At 49.4% G+C, this 14,230-nt stretch overlaps 1 protein-coding gene across 2 annotated transcripts; it reads left to right on the top strand.

Moving 5' to 3' along the window:
* The first annotated feature begins 899 nt into the window (after nt 1-899).
* Nucleotides 900-13,828, top strand: Tmem212 (transmembrane protein 212). 2 transcript variants are annotated; one of them, XM_028875804.2, is made up of 3 exons: nt 900-1,328; nt 11,887-11,946; nt 13,219-13,828. In XM_028875804.2, exons 1-3 carry the CDS (start codon nt 1,170-1,172, stop codon nt 13,582-13,584), a joined length of 585 nt encoding a protein of 194 aa, XP_028731637.1. In that variant the 5' UTR covers nt 900-1,169; the 3' UTR covers nt 13,585-13,828. The 2 variants fall into 2 exon arrangements, with proteins under 2 accessions (XP_028731637.1, XP_037062403.1); XM_037206508.1 differs by lacking the exon at nt 11,887-11,946.
* Nucleotides 13,829-14,230: the final 402 nt, after the last annotated feature.

The following is a 14,230-nucleotide window of genomic DNA, read 5'->3' as shown; positions in this document are numbered from 1 at the left end:
AGAGGGCAAAACCAGAATCAGCCTCTTCTCTGCCTGACTTCAAGCCCATGGTCTTTGCTAATGAGATAGCACTTGCCTCCAAGCCTGAAGACCTAAGTTTGAGCCCAGGACCCAACATCAGGGAAGAAGAGAACTGTTTTCTGCAAGTTGTCATACTATGGCATGAGTATCCCCCTTCAACACACATGCACGCACGCACGCACGCACGCGCGCGCGCGCACACACACACACACACACACACACACACATACCACATGTACATGCATACACACACATAGCAGATAAATGTAATTACTTTAAAAATGTATTATTTGTATATGGTTATTTTGCCTCCATGTATGTGTGTGTACCACATGTATGCCTTGTGCCCAAGGATGCTAGAAGAGGGTATCAGATCTCCTGAGACTAGAGTTATAGACAGTTGTGAGCCACCAAATGGATGCTGGGAATTGAACCCAGGTTCTCTGGAAGAGCAGAAAAAAATTGAAAATAGCTGAGCATGATGCCTATAATATCAGCCCTACAGAGACAGAGGCAGGAAGATCCCCAAAAATTCAGGGCCAACTTGGTCTCCATAGCAAGTTCCCAGACCTTGTCTAAAATAATAATAATAATAATAAATAACTGTATGGAATTAAACTTGGAAAGGAAAGACTTGTTTGCTTAAACCATTTAAGTTAAATATAATGAAAAGCGACAAGTGATGGTGTGTGTGATCCTTGCCTTGCCTTGTGGGAACTTTTGCTGGGAATGTGGCTCTATTGTGCACAGAGGATGTGGCTTTTTGCTGGAACCACCAGGCAGGTTGAGTTCAGAAACAATTAGCTCAGTCAGTGAACCTTTGAATCTGATTAAGCCAGGAAGTGGTCACTCCCCAGGACGCAGCAAACGAAGGGAGTCAAGGCAGCCACTCCAAACTGAGAAATCAGTCGCCCGCGCTCTCTGAAAAAGGACATGTTAAAGTTTATCCTGCCTAACTTACACCCAGAGCTCTATCATTCCTTCCATTCACCTCTGGAGACAATGACTATTGTCTGCGGGACCTCGCTGCTCCTGTTTGCAGACATCGCAGCCACGGTCTCTTAGAAACTTATGTTTGTGGAGGGCTGGCTCACCCTCGTGTTTTGGTAACAAATATCTCAGAGCAAAGACTCAAGTCGCAGAGGAAGATGAAGGGCCTCTACCAGGCTGCTGGCCGGACCCTGCTTACTCTCGGGAGCCTCAGTGTCTTCTCGGGAGTCATGGCCTTCTTCCCCGTCTTTTCCTGCAAGCTTTGGTACACAGGATGGAGCGTTTGGATCGCCTGTCCCATCTGGAACGGGGCTTTGGTAGGGCATATTTCATTAAACATACTGACGTAAAGGGAGTTGAGAGGGAAGGGGAAGTAAAATAATACATCAGTTCAGAGTTTTCCAATAATTCAAAGAAGTCTATATCCTGCGGAAAATCATAATCCTGAATTTAGAGCAGGAATTTCTATTAATTAAATTTTAAGCACATGCTTTTTCTTAGCATTGTTTCATGTGTGTTTGTATGTCATGTATACAACAATGAAATGTTCTCATGAGGTATGGTGGCACAGACCTATAACCCCAGCACCCGGAAGACTGAGGCAGGACTGTGAGCTGGAAGTCAGCCTGGGCTGCGTAGTGAGGCTTTGATTATTATGTAGCTGTCCATCCCTTATAAGCTAATGTCACCACACTGGACTCAGTTTTGACTAAGATTATATATATTTGATGTAGGCTGAAGGTGTATTTTAGGCATAGGCCAAGGGAAACGACATGAGTGTCCCTGGCAAGCTACTACTGAGTGGCTCAGGAGTTGGAGGGAGGCAAGCTGGGGTTGGGTGTGGAGTCAGAGACGCAAGGTGTGGGGAAGTAGATTGTGTTCAATGTCAGACTTTAACAGTCTTACTATGTGGTCCGAAGCAGGAGTCTCATCCAACTAGTTCCTTCTTGCTTTTCCCCCTGTGCTGTGGGGACATTCATGGGTAAAAAGAGAGCATGTGAACAACTGTCTAATCCTAAGATACTTGGTGAGGATGAAGGCAATTTGAGCAGACTGCTAACCAGAGCTTTGGACTCAAATGCTAGCTAACACCAAGCCTTTCCCTTACCCTGTCCAAACTCTGTTCTTACCCAGTGGCTGCCAGCTCTGCCATCCTGTTCCTGGGAGTGCAGCTTCCGGGGTCTTATGCCCTTCCGCATTCATGGCTGCCATTTCAAGAACACACAGGTGTGTCTTACCCCAGGGCCTTTGTTCTGGGGGCTCTTTGTCTAAAATCTTCTTGTACCTGGCTGGCTCCCAAACCGTTGTATTTTAAAAATGTGGGAAGGAGTCACACCATACAACAGGCCCACGTGGGAGGTTTATTGAGGGGAGGGCAGAGAAGGGGGCAGAGACTCGAAGAGAAAGAAAGAGATGAGAGGTGGGTAAGGCCTGCCTTTTATAAGGAAATGTAGCGAAAGCACGCAGAGGTGCTCTGCAGATAAAGCCGAGGATATAACCTGTCCGGACCCTAAGAACAGGCCGCTACAGATGCCTAAATGCTAACACCAACCACTTTTTCAAAGGCAGGATCTAATGTGTCTCCGGCTGTTCCAGAACTCTCCATGAAGCCGAGAGCTTCTGACCTTCCTACTTCCAGTCTCCCAGTGCTGGGAGGACAAGCCAACTCCAGAACACACAGCTTCCACAGTGCTGGAGGTCCAGCCGGGCTTCATGCCTCCAGGCCAGCACTCCAGTGAGCTACGGCCAACTCCCCACCATCAGCCCCCAGTCACATGTCGCTCTCCACCTAAGTCTTCCCTCTTTCACCCTGTTTTAAATTGCAACCTCCTAGAGGCCAGCAGAGATGACCCAGAAGGTAAAGGTGCTTGTCACCAAGCTGGAAGACCCAAGTTCGATACCTGGATCCTACCAATTCCCATCAGAGGCCCTGTGACCTCCACACATGCGCCGTGGTACCCATGTGCTCACTCCCCCAGCCCCACACAAAATAAATAAATAAAGCAAATGTAAAAAGCATCTTTAAAATTGTAACCCCTGCCTCGACCTGCAGTTCCCAATCCTGTGGTCTCACCCCATCTCCATTACGATATAACTTAACTACCTATTGTGCATCGGACAAGATTAAGGTTCTGCTTCTGTTTTCTTTATTACTCTATCTCCAGAGCTTAGAACAAAGACAGCCACCTGCTGCCTTTGATGGCCACTGTGGGCTGAGTAGGTGACTCCTGGGCCCTGTGTTCTGGCGACACAGACTGTTACGGAGTGGAACTTTGGTTAGGTTGCCAGGACTCCACTTGAGGCTGGTCTGGGCAGGAGAAACCCCCCGGGGAGAGAAAGCAGTGGAGTGCTCGCTCCTCCAACAACAATATTTTTTTCCTCTTGAGTTTCCTGCTAAGCTACAGTTTTGTCCGATGAAGGTCAGCTTCAGAAGGCCCCTGCCTTATTCCACACCGCCCCTGCCAATCACTTCTTCAGTTGCTGCTGAGACACATCCTCCTCCAGTGAAAAGATGCCTTGTATATTTCAATCATATTGTCACTTCCTTTACAAATGACTCTGTGTTTCTTTGGAGATGTAGAAGAGGGTTCTTTTGCATGTGATACCCCAGCGCTGACCCTACCCTGTCCCTTGTATTTGTTCAAAGCTTTTAGTCAAGACTTTCTGAAGTCAGGCCCACCTTCTGGTCCACACACCCTCCTAACTCTGTTCTGAAAGCCACACGGTACACGATTTTCCTAGGATGTCTGAGCAAGGTTATTTATAGGCGTCAGCTGCTATGGAGCATGCAGCCAGCAGGTCAGAGCATCTTCAGGGCAGAGCCCTAGTAATCCTGGAACACATGGCCTGCAGAGCCATCTCCGATGAAGAGACTGGATCCCGTGAGTTCCATCAAAGGACCCATATCTAGAGAGTCTAGGGTCTTGGCCTGAAGCAAGCCGCAGCCTAGCTCCCGGTGCCTCGCTAATGCAAGGTCAGGGTTCCGCTTGAGGCAGGCTTCTAACTGTCACAGAAGGGGTTTGGCTAGGTAGGGGCTTAGCAGTCATGGGACTTCCATCTACCAGAGAGTAGCAGTGGAAAGACAATGTTTGGCAGTGGGTAAAATAATGAAGCCAGGGTTTATTCAATACTGAGGCAGAATGGAGAAAGGAACCTCGGTGCAGGGCCAAGTTCAACTCCAGATACTAAAGCACAAGACAGAATGTAGGTCGAGGAGCAGGGTGTGGGGCAGTGGATAGGAAATTACTAAGAGGAAACAGCAAGGAAAAATGATGGGGTTTTTGCTGAGCACAGACTAGGTGATCAGACATTGTCTACAGGGTGATGCTGAAGGACAGAGAGACCAAGGACACAGTTAATCTAACACCACTGGCCTGGAGGATGGGCTGCTGGCTAAAGGTCTTGGTCAACCGTTTTTATTTATCTATTACCATATTTTATTTCTTCACTTCATTTACTGTGTGTATGAGTGCACATGGGTGCCCCTGAGCACCTGTGGAGGTCAGAGAACAACATCCAGTAGCCAGTTCCCTCCTTCCGCCACGTGGGATCAAACTCGGGTCTGGAGCTTGGTCAGCAGAGCCTTCCTTCGCCTGCCGAGCCGTCTCGTTCACAGGCCCCCAAATGAGATTGTACAAGGAAGTGCTATGCTGGTGATTTGGCTGAAGTCGGGGTGAGCAAATTGATCCTTGTCAATGGTTAGTTTCCCACTTGAGTAGTCTAAGCCTCTTTATAGTCAGCCTGTCTAAAAACATATGAGTCATCCAAACCAATTCTTTCTTCTTCAACTTCCCTTTCTTTGTGTTGGGAAATCAATTTCAAACCAAGAATGACCTTTGACTCAATTCTTTCTGCTAAAGTAGACTTTTCAGACTGTGCGACTCGGGATCTAGGGACAGCGGTGTCCGTACTGGGGATCTAGAGAGAGCAGGGTCAGCACTGGGGGCATCTATAGATGACAGGGTCAGTGCTGGGGATTGTGGACGGCAGGGTCAGTGCTGGGGTTCTGTGGATGTCAGGGCCAGTGCTGGGGTTCTGTGGATGTCAGGGTCAGTGCTGGGGATCTGTGGATGTCAGGGTCAGTGCTGGGGATCTGTGGATGTCAGGGTCAGTGCTGGGGATTTGTGGATGTCAGGGTCAGTGCTGGGGTTCTGTGGATGACAGGGTCAGTGCTGGGGATCTGTGGACGGCAGGGTCAGCACTGGGGATCTGTGGACGGCAGGGTCAGTACTGGGGATCTGTGGATGTCAGGGTCAGTGCTGGGGATTCGTGTGGATCGTGACGGCAGGTCAGCATGGGATCTGTGGACGCAGGGTCAGTACTGGGGATCTGTGGATGTCAGGGTCAGTGCTGGGGTTCTGTGGATGTCAGGGTCAGTGCTGGGGATCTGTGGATGACAGGGCCAGTGCTGGGGATCTGTGGACGACAGGGTCAGCGCTGGGGATCTGTGATGACAGGGCAGGCTGGGGATCTGTGGATCAGTCACCTGGGATCTGTGGACACAGTCAGCGTGGATCTGTGGACGGCAGTGTCAGTGCTGGGGATCTGTGGACGACAGGGTCAGCGCTGGGGATCTGTGGATGTCAGGGTCAGTGCTGGGGATTTGTGGACGGCAGTGTCAGTGCTGGGGATCTGTGGACGGCAGTGTCAGCTCTGGGGATCTGTGGACGGCAGGGTCAGCGCTGGGGATTTGTGGACGACAGGGTCAGCACTGGATTATGACGGGGCCTCAGCAGTGTTTGTTAAGCAGCTCCCACTTACCACTTCTGGTAAGAGGGAAGAGATTCTAAAGACAAATAGGTTTGCCCCTCCCTTTGGCCATCAAGGTATGGAAACAAAGGACCCCAAGGAATTGGAATTCCCCCAGGAATCTCACACTGAGAGAAGGAAGGAAAAGGTGCATCAGGGTTTAACCCACCTCCGTAAGAAGGTTCTACACAGCTCCTACAGCTTGTCAAACCACTTGATAGAAAGACGTGAATTCAGAGAGTGATGGGTCAGTCGTGGTGGGTGCCCAGCCTGAACAACGGTGCCCCGTTATTCACACCTCTTATCATCTATCTGAAGATAAACTTCATGTGGAGACCAGAAGTGGGTTTGGAGGGTCTATACTTGTTCTTTCTCCTAACATGTCCACCCTGAATAGATCACCTTTCTCTCTACTGTCATTTTGTTTGGCCTTTTGAGGACAGCTGGCCTAGTCTAGCTTGCTGATCCTGCCAACATCCAAGCTTTGGCGCTAAAAACTGGTAAAACCAGAGAATGTCATGCTGTCACCTCTAGACCTGCACTGTGGAGCAATACTCTAAACCAGCCCTGCTTAAATCACCTGTCAAAGGACGCTAAATTTTCCCAACACGTGTCCCAGCGTACATCTTCCTCTTCCTCCTCACTGTGCACCTCCCTTTTCCACCCTGCTAAGATTTTATGTCTAGGCAACCCTGAAAGGTCAAACCTTAGGGATCTGTGCATTAGCGGATTATAAAACCGTATTGGGTAGCTAACAGCAGCTTTAATGAATAGAATACAATGGAATAGAGAATGGTAGAGTTTGCCGCACAGTGAGGATGTGGCACTGAGCATATTAGATATAAAATTAGACTGGTAGGATTCAGGCTGTGGCTCAGTTGGGAGGATGCTTACTAAGCATGTGAGGCCCCAGTCTGGTTCTCCAGCACCACACAGACTGGCATGGTGGTGCAGAATCTCAGTACTTGGGAGGTGGGACAGGAGGAGCAGAAGTTCCAAGTCCTCCTCCGCTGAGCTGGAGGCCGACCTGAGTCCCGTGACATTGCCTAGAAGGAGTGAGGATGCTCTAAAGAGACACCGTGCCCTTCCTTTAGCCCGTGAGACCACCGGAACGATGCACTGTAAGTAACTGCAGTGTCCCCAGGAAGCCCAGATAACTTTGGGACAACGGCAGGAACACACCTTGACCAGCCACCTATGCTCACCTATGCCTGCCTACCTCTGGCTCTCTGTTTAAACCTAAACCTCCTAGTAAGGTCCTGCAGATGAACTTGGACCTCTCTGTTCTCCCCATTGGGAGAGTGGGTGGCTGATATGGCTTGTTAATGCTGCCAGGGTCCAGGTTCTGACTCTAATAACTCGGGTAACAAGACCTTGTCTCAAAAAAAAAAAAAGGATTTGTATCTAAGTGGAGTTTGAAGTCCAAAGACCAGGGTCCTGCAGGGACCCCGAGACCACACCCATTCCAGTCCAGCACAAAACATCTGTCTCAGATGTCTAAGCCCGTGTGAGTCAGGCTAGCTTCTTCAAAGAGCTGCCTGACCGTCCCAGACAAACCCCACACGTAACTGCTGAGACCCTCCTCACCCTGTGGAACACAGCTTTGAACTCTCATTTTCTGCTTTTCTCCACCAAGATCCCACCCTGCTGCAGGCTGGCTCCCCCTGTCTGTGCCCCAAGCACAGTGTCGCTTCCTCATCTCTGCAGATGACGGTCTCCAGCCAGGGGAGCCTTCCAGCCAGGCGTGCCCTCGCTGGTCATGGCCATGGAAACCAAGGCCATCAAGACTTGCTCCAGGCTCTTTGTCCTCCTAAACTTGATACCCAAATGCTTCTTGTGTGCCACACTCTCATTCTTGTCCAGTTTTGCTTTGTTTTATTTAGTAAATTTGCTGTTTTGTTTTTAATGTGTGTGGGGGAGGGCGGGGGAGACACACAGAGAGAAGGTATCTCAGAAGGCAGAAGAGGGCATCCTATCCCTGGAGCTGGCCTTTCAGGCAGGTGTGAGCTGCCTGCCGTGGGTGCTGGAAACCGAACTCGGGTCCCCTGTAAGAGCTGTACACACTCTTAGGTACTGAGCCATCTTTCCTCAGTCCCTTCAATGGGGACGTTTGTATGTGCACATTATTTTTTTTTTATCTAGACTGCAAATTCCAGTGAGAGCTGGAATCATGACTCATGCGGTTATTTGGTGCCCTGTTTCATCTTACACAGCCTCTTAGCCTCTTCTGAAAAGCAGGAGACCAGCTCCACATCAGTTTATTTAACGTTATTTTTAGGAAAAAGTCTAGTTTCAGTGTGAAATGTCCATCCAAAGTGCAGGGGTTGGAGCACTCGGCCCCCAGCTAGTGCCACTATTTGAGGAGGTTCTGGAAGCTTTGGGACAAGAACCCTTGCTGGACAGTCAGTCAGTCACGCAGGACAGATGCTGAGGCCTTGTAGCTCAGGTCCATTTCCTGTCCACTGCCTGCATCATGAGTAGAGACGCAACATGAACAGCCAGCCTCCTGCTCCTGCCGTCACCACGCCTTCCCTGTCTGTCACCACGCCTTCCCTGTCTGTCACCACGCCTTCCCTGTCTGTCACCATGCCTTCCCTGTCACCATGCCTTCCCTGTCTGTCACCATGCCTTCCCTGTCTGTCACCATGCCTTCCCTGTCTGTCACCACGCCTTCCCTGTCTGTCACCATGCCTTCCCTGTCTGTCACCACGCCTTCCCTGTCTGTCACCATGCCTTCCCTGTCTGTCACCATGCCTTCCCTGTCTGTCACCATGCCTTCCCTGTCTGTCACCATGCCTTCCCTGTCTGTCACCATGCCTTCCCTGTCACCATGCCTTCCCCGTCTGTCACCATGCCTTCCCTGTCTGTCACCATGCCTTCCCTGTCTGTCACCATGCCTTCCCTGTCTGTCACCATGCCTTCCCTGTCTGTCACCACGCCTTCCCTGTCTGTCACCATGCCTTCCCTGTCTGTCACCATGCCTTCCCTGTCTGTCACCATGCCTTCCCTGTCTGTCACCATGCCTTCCCTGTCTGTCACCATGTCTTCCCCGTCTGTCACCATGTCTTCCCCGTCTGTCACCATGTCTTCCCTGTCTGTCACCATGCCTTCCCGTCCACGGCAGACAGTGTCTCCTGGAACTGTAAGCTACAGTACCTCCCTCCCTTAAGCTCTTTCTGTCAGGGTATTTTATGATAGAGATCAGAAAGTAACCAACATAGGGTCCCATGCAGCCCAGGCTGGCCTCAGACCCTGTGTAGTGGAGGATGACATTGAACTTCTGATCCTCCTGCCTCTGTGTGCTGAGTTCTGCGTTCTACAAATGTGTACCACCATGCCCACAATCAGGGCTTCTGTGTGATGGGAAAGCACGTTGCTAACAGAACTACATCTTCAGCCTCGTTGAGTAGATTCAGCGTGTTAACACTGGCGAGCTTTTCACCATGTCTGCCCTATTTTAATCAGAATGAAGACTTGCTATTGTTACTTTATCTGCATCGTGATTACCTCACTGCTTGTAGTAGACCCACAATAGATGCTTGTAAGTGACTAAGCTGTATATCTATCTTCATGTGATGCCTCTGAAATTGCTTCCTTCAATTCATTTGCTTCTGGGAACTGCATACTGTCTGTAAGCAGCATGAACGTCCAGTGGAGGGCTCACAATTACCCCAGAAAGCCAGCCAACAGCCTGGCAGAGGGAGGAGTGCTCTCTCCTACCCCAGGCTCCTGCCTTCCTGCCCTTCCCTAAACCACACCGATCAACCAGCCCTGCACTTCCCAAACACCCCGCTCCTTCCTCCTTTCCTTTCCCTCTTGACTTCCATTCCCTACCCTCAGATCTCTTCCCTTTTCCTTCTTCCCTCTTCTTATCTAAATTCAGGAACAGCATCGGGAAGATGGGTGTGCTCAGCTCTGGCACCCCATCCCATCAGCCAAGTGGATTTAATGAGTTACCGAACAGCCGTATCCTAGGCTGCTACCCCGTGAAAGAGCTTTTTCAGAGCTGTGCGTAAACAAGGCACAATTCAAGCTGGCTGCTGTGAGCAAAATGACAGGAGACTGCAATTCCGCAGCGTTTTTCAACTTTGAAAAGGAAAGAAACTGCTGCCAGCACACTTACGGCAAGCTAGAGTCAGCATCCCATCATGGCTGCCGTCTTCCAGAGCCAAGCCAGCAAGTCTCCTGCTTCTGACTCTCTCTGATTGCTGACAGGCAGCAATGTGTCCATTTGGACGCTTAGACAGCCAGGGCTCCATTTCTCTGCCTCAGTCCCCCAATTATTCTGCGTGTGCTGCCTCTGCCTCCTGAACGTCCCCTGGAAAGGTGCCTCTTGCAGAATCAAGCCAGGAACTTCTTTTGACTACAGATGGTCCTGTTTTTATGCCCGGGACATTCATGGTAGACCCACGCCAAGTCTGCGATCTTGGGCTTGGCAACCGGAGCCATGCATGAGCGGGAGTTTCCTTCTCCCAGTTTCTAAATTCAAGTTTCAAAATGGTAAATACACCAAACTTGGAACTCTGCAAGCAGCATCCCACTAGATCACACAGGAGAATCTCTCATTCCCCTCTTGAATCCAGCAGCTCTGTGCATGCCATCATATTTATTCCTCTGTCAAAATCAAAACTGTGCTGTTTTTAAACCTTTCTACACTCCAATCATCTCCTCCCGGCTTTCTATCTGGACCTCAGAACCCACGCTTTGATTGAGAGTAAGGATTTCTGTGGTTTTCGGATAAGTGATTCTCAGTCTCAATTACCACAAACGGCTCCTTCATCAGACCTCATGATGAATCCAAGATGAGCTCAGAGATTCTTTTTCCATTATCTACTGCAACATTCTGGACACTCCATTTCCTCCTTTATTAACTATTTTTATTCTGTACTTTGGGCCTCTTTCTTTAAACATGGACTGTAGAGAAAAACTCTTCATAAAAGTGGACACGACTGCACCCACAACACTAAATGCCCTGCCATGTACATCCATCTTAATGGCTGTCTTTGTCATTTAGGAAACAGAGTCATGTGTCTGTATCCCATCAGCAGGTCAAGGCCCCCAAATAAAAAAAAAGCAGGTTGTGAAAGACCAGGCCCCTGCTAGGAAAGATTTGGGGCGTGGAGACAGGTCTCCATTTCAGTTTGTCCTATTTGCAGCTTTATAAAGTTGATGGAAAAATGAAAAAACAGGATGTTGGGGTGGTAACATTGCTCAGTAAGTAAAGATGCTTGCAGCTAAGCCTGCCACCCTGGGTTCAGTCCCCGGGACTCATAGAACAGAAGGAGAGGTCCGATCCCATCCCTTTATCTGACTTACACACACACATACACACACACACACACACACACACACAGAGAGAGAGAGAGAGAGAGAGAGAGAGAGAGAGAGAGAGAGAGAGAGAGAGGCAAATAAAAATAAATAAATGTCAAAAATCCTTAAAATTTAAAAGTTGTACATGTGTTACTTTTTGTTGCTGTGATTAAAAATACCATAACTAAAAGCAACTTCAGAGTTTATTTGGCTTATGGTTCCAGAGGGCTCCAGTCTATGATGGCAGGAAAGGTGTGGCATGCCTGGAGGGGGAGGAAGTTGGCTCTGTACATTGTCACCCCACACAGAAAGCAGGGGAGCAAGCAGGAAGTGGGGAGAGACTGTAAGCACCAAGGCCCGCCCCAGTGGGCTTTACTCACTACCTCCAGCAAGGCTCTAAAGGTCTACACCCTTCCCAAACAGTGCCGCCAACGTGGAAACAAGTGTTCAAATCCACAAGCCTACAGGAGCATTTCTCATCCAAACCACGGCACAAAGCGCAGGGCAAGACCTGTGAAGCAAATTTAACGGTGTCACCCTGACCGTAGCAGAGGTGGTGGCCATGACGGCAAAGGCAACAGAGAATGGAAAATGAGTTGGCGTGACTCACGTCCTGGTGACTCTAATGGCTTAGTCTCCTCCCTGTCCACACAGTTCCTCTCCCACAAGAAGAAAGGATCAGAGTCATAAATCCGTCTCACCCTTTGCTCTGCCTTCTAGCTTGTGATAAAGTTGTCAAGCTGTGAGGCAGATTGAACTCTTTGCAGAGGTCCCTTCGATTGTGGATGTTATTTTTTTCCAATTTTCTTTTCACAGGCCGTCACAGCTGGGGCACTTGTACTGCTTGCTCATAGAAAGTGGACCCAGAGACACTTGGTAAATACAAAAATGTCAGCAGGGATGGAACAGCGGATTTGACAGTCGTGAGTGTGTGTGTGTGTGTGTGTGTGTGTGTGTGCGCGCGCACACACATGAAGACTGGGTCTTGTGTATCCCGGGTTGTTCTTGAACTTGCCATGTAGCTGATGATGACCTCAAATTTCTAATCCTCCTTCTTCCATCTCCCAGGTCCTGGGATTACAGGCATGTGCCACCTTGCCCAATTTTATAAACTATGTTTAAAATGTAACTTTATCCAGTTTTTACTCTAAATCATTTCTCTAAGTTCATGATTACTGTTGGGCCCGGGTCAGTGCCCTGAGCTAATGTTGTAGAAATTAAAGAACAGGCTCCCCCGCTTCAATAATGTAAGTGCCCACGGTGTGTGTGTGTTTGGGGGGTATGGAGTGAACCCCGGACTCAGTGCTGCTAGACCAACACTCCGCCCCCAGCCTCAACAACTCCTCGGACGGAGGTCACGTTCCGAGCTCTCAGATCTGGGAAAGGATGAGAACTCCAAGCCAGCTTGTATTAACGGCACCGAGTCAGCTCTTCCCTCGCTACGGAAAGAGTGTGCTCTCTACTGTAGCCTCATTTCTGTGGCAAAGGCCGTGGACAGGTCAGCTGGAGCTTGAGCTAAAACACAGGCTCGGACTGAGAAGGTCCGGATGAGGTCTGAAAGGCAGCCTTTCTCAGAGGCTCTTCAGCAGCGTCATGCTCCCCAACCACAGATGGCACCCTGAGTAGCAAGGTCCAAAGAGGGGATGTGTTTTCCCAACATCGACAGGCACTCTGAGTATGACAGGAAATAAACAAATAAAACTTTATTGAACCGATTTCGTTTTAGCTCACATTGCTGTGTGGTTTCCTCCTGTAGCAGAGATTGGCAGCAGGGAGAGCAGCAGATCCTAAGAGGAAGGTAGAGGGAACTGGGCGTGGAGTCCGGGGACAGAGTGCTAGCCTGGCATACAGAGGCCGTAGGTCTAAATTTTAAATGGCAGCGTGGGGTGGGGTGGGGTGGGGGGGGGGGGTGGGGTGGGGGGTAATCCAGTGTGGCACTTGGGATGTAGAAGCAGGAAAGACCAAGAGTTCAAGGCCAACCTTAGCAACATAGAAATCTGAGGCCAGCCTGGGCTACAGGAAACTCAGTCTTGAGTGTAGATGGGATAGAAAGGTGTGTGTATTTCTCCTCTTCAGGTAGAGGAGATTAATGGCCTCCAGTAACAGTGGTTTCTTCCTCCGAGTGACAGTTTGTTTGTTTATTTTCAGTGGGAAGCTGGCTTCACCTTCGTAATTCTGAGCATTCTGGGATGTCCACTTCATTTTGCAATAGCCTTGGAATCTGCCCTCCTTGGTCCATATTGCTTCTACTCCTTCTCAGCGGCTGCGGGGACCGGCTACGTTGGCTACGCAGTCACCTTTCCTTTCCCGTACACGAAGTTTCCGTCAGTCTGTGTGGACCCCCTCCACTATGAAGAGTACCACCTGGCACTTCAAGCCCTGGACCTGGGCCTGAGCTTCACCCTCTTCTGTGTGTCCCTCGGCCTGTTCATCAAGCTTTCTGCAAGATTGTTGCAGAACGGACACATACATGTGAGTTCCAACAAAGGGAGACTGGGCCTCCCTCAGTCCTGAACAGTGAAGGACTGTGTGGGATCCCCGCCTGGTCTCCCTCTATCTGTTGCCATGGTAACCAGGGTCCAGCTTATAACTGGTTTATTCCCCAATAGTGGGCACCACTTGCCAGTTTCTTTCTCAACCTAGAACTTTAAAGCTGTGCATAGGAATAAAACAATAGTCCATAAATACTCTCACCTCTTGGTATTATCTCCTTTTAGGTTTTTTTTTTTTTAATTTTTAAATAAACTGACAATTTCATACATGTATATATTAGATCGTGTTTACCTTACCTTACTTTCTCTTGCCCCCCTTTTCTCTTCCACTGAGCCCCTTCTCCATTAATTTCCCCTCTACTTTCATGTCTTTGTGTGTGTGCATGTGTGTGCGAGTGTGTATGATGTGTGTATATGTGCACATGTGCATACGTGTGTGTGTGTGTGTGTGTGTGTGTGTGTGTGTGTACATGCGTATGTGCATGCATGAGCTCACTTGGCCTGATGAGTTCACTGAAGTTTCTTATGGGATGGCAGTGGAGGGGACATTTACTGGCACATGGGCCGTCACCCAGTGGCTACTCAATTGTCAGGCATGCTCCTCACTTTGAGTGGTTATGAGTCTGCAGTAATCACCATGCTCTGCAAAGCAGACACATTCTGATGAA

This window comes from Peromyscus leucopus, chromosome 6 (genome assembly GCF_004664715.2).
Source record: "Peromyscus leucopus breed LL Stock chromosome 6, UCI_PerLeu_2.1, whole genome shotgun sequence".
NCBI lineage: Eukaryota > Metazoa > Chordata > Mammalia > Rodentia > Cricetidae > Peromyscus > Peromyscus leucopus.
The sequence above is the reverse complement of the archived record's forward strand: the minus strand, read 5'-3'. Positions and strand labels throughout refer to the sequence as shown.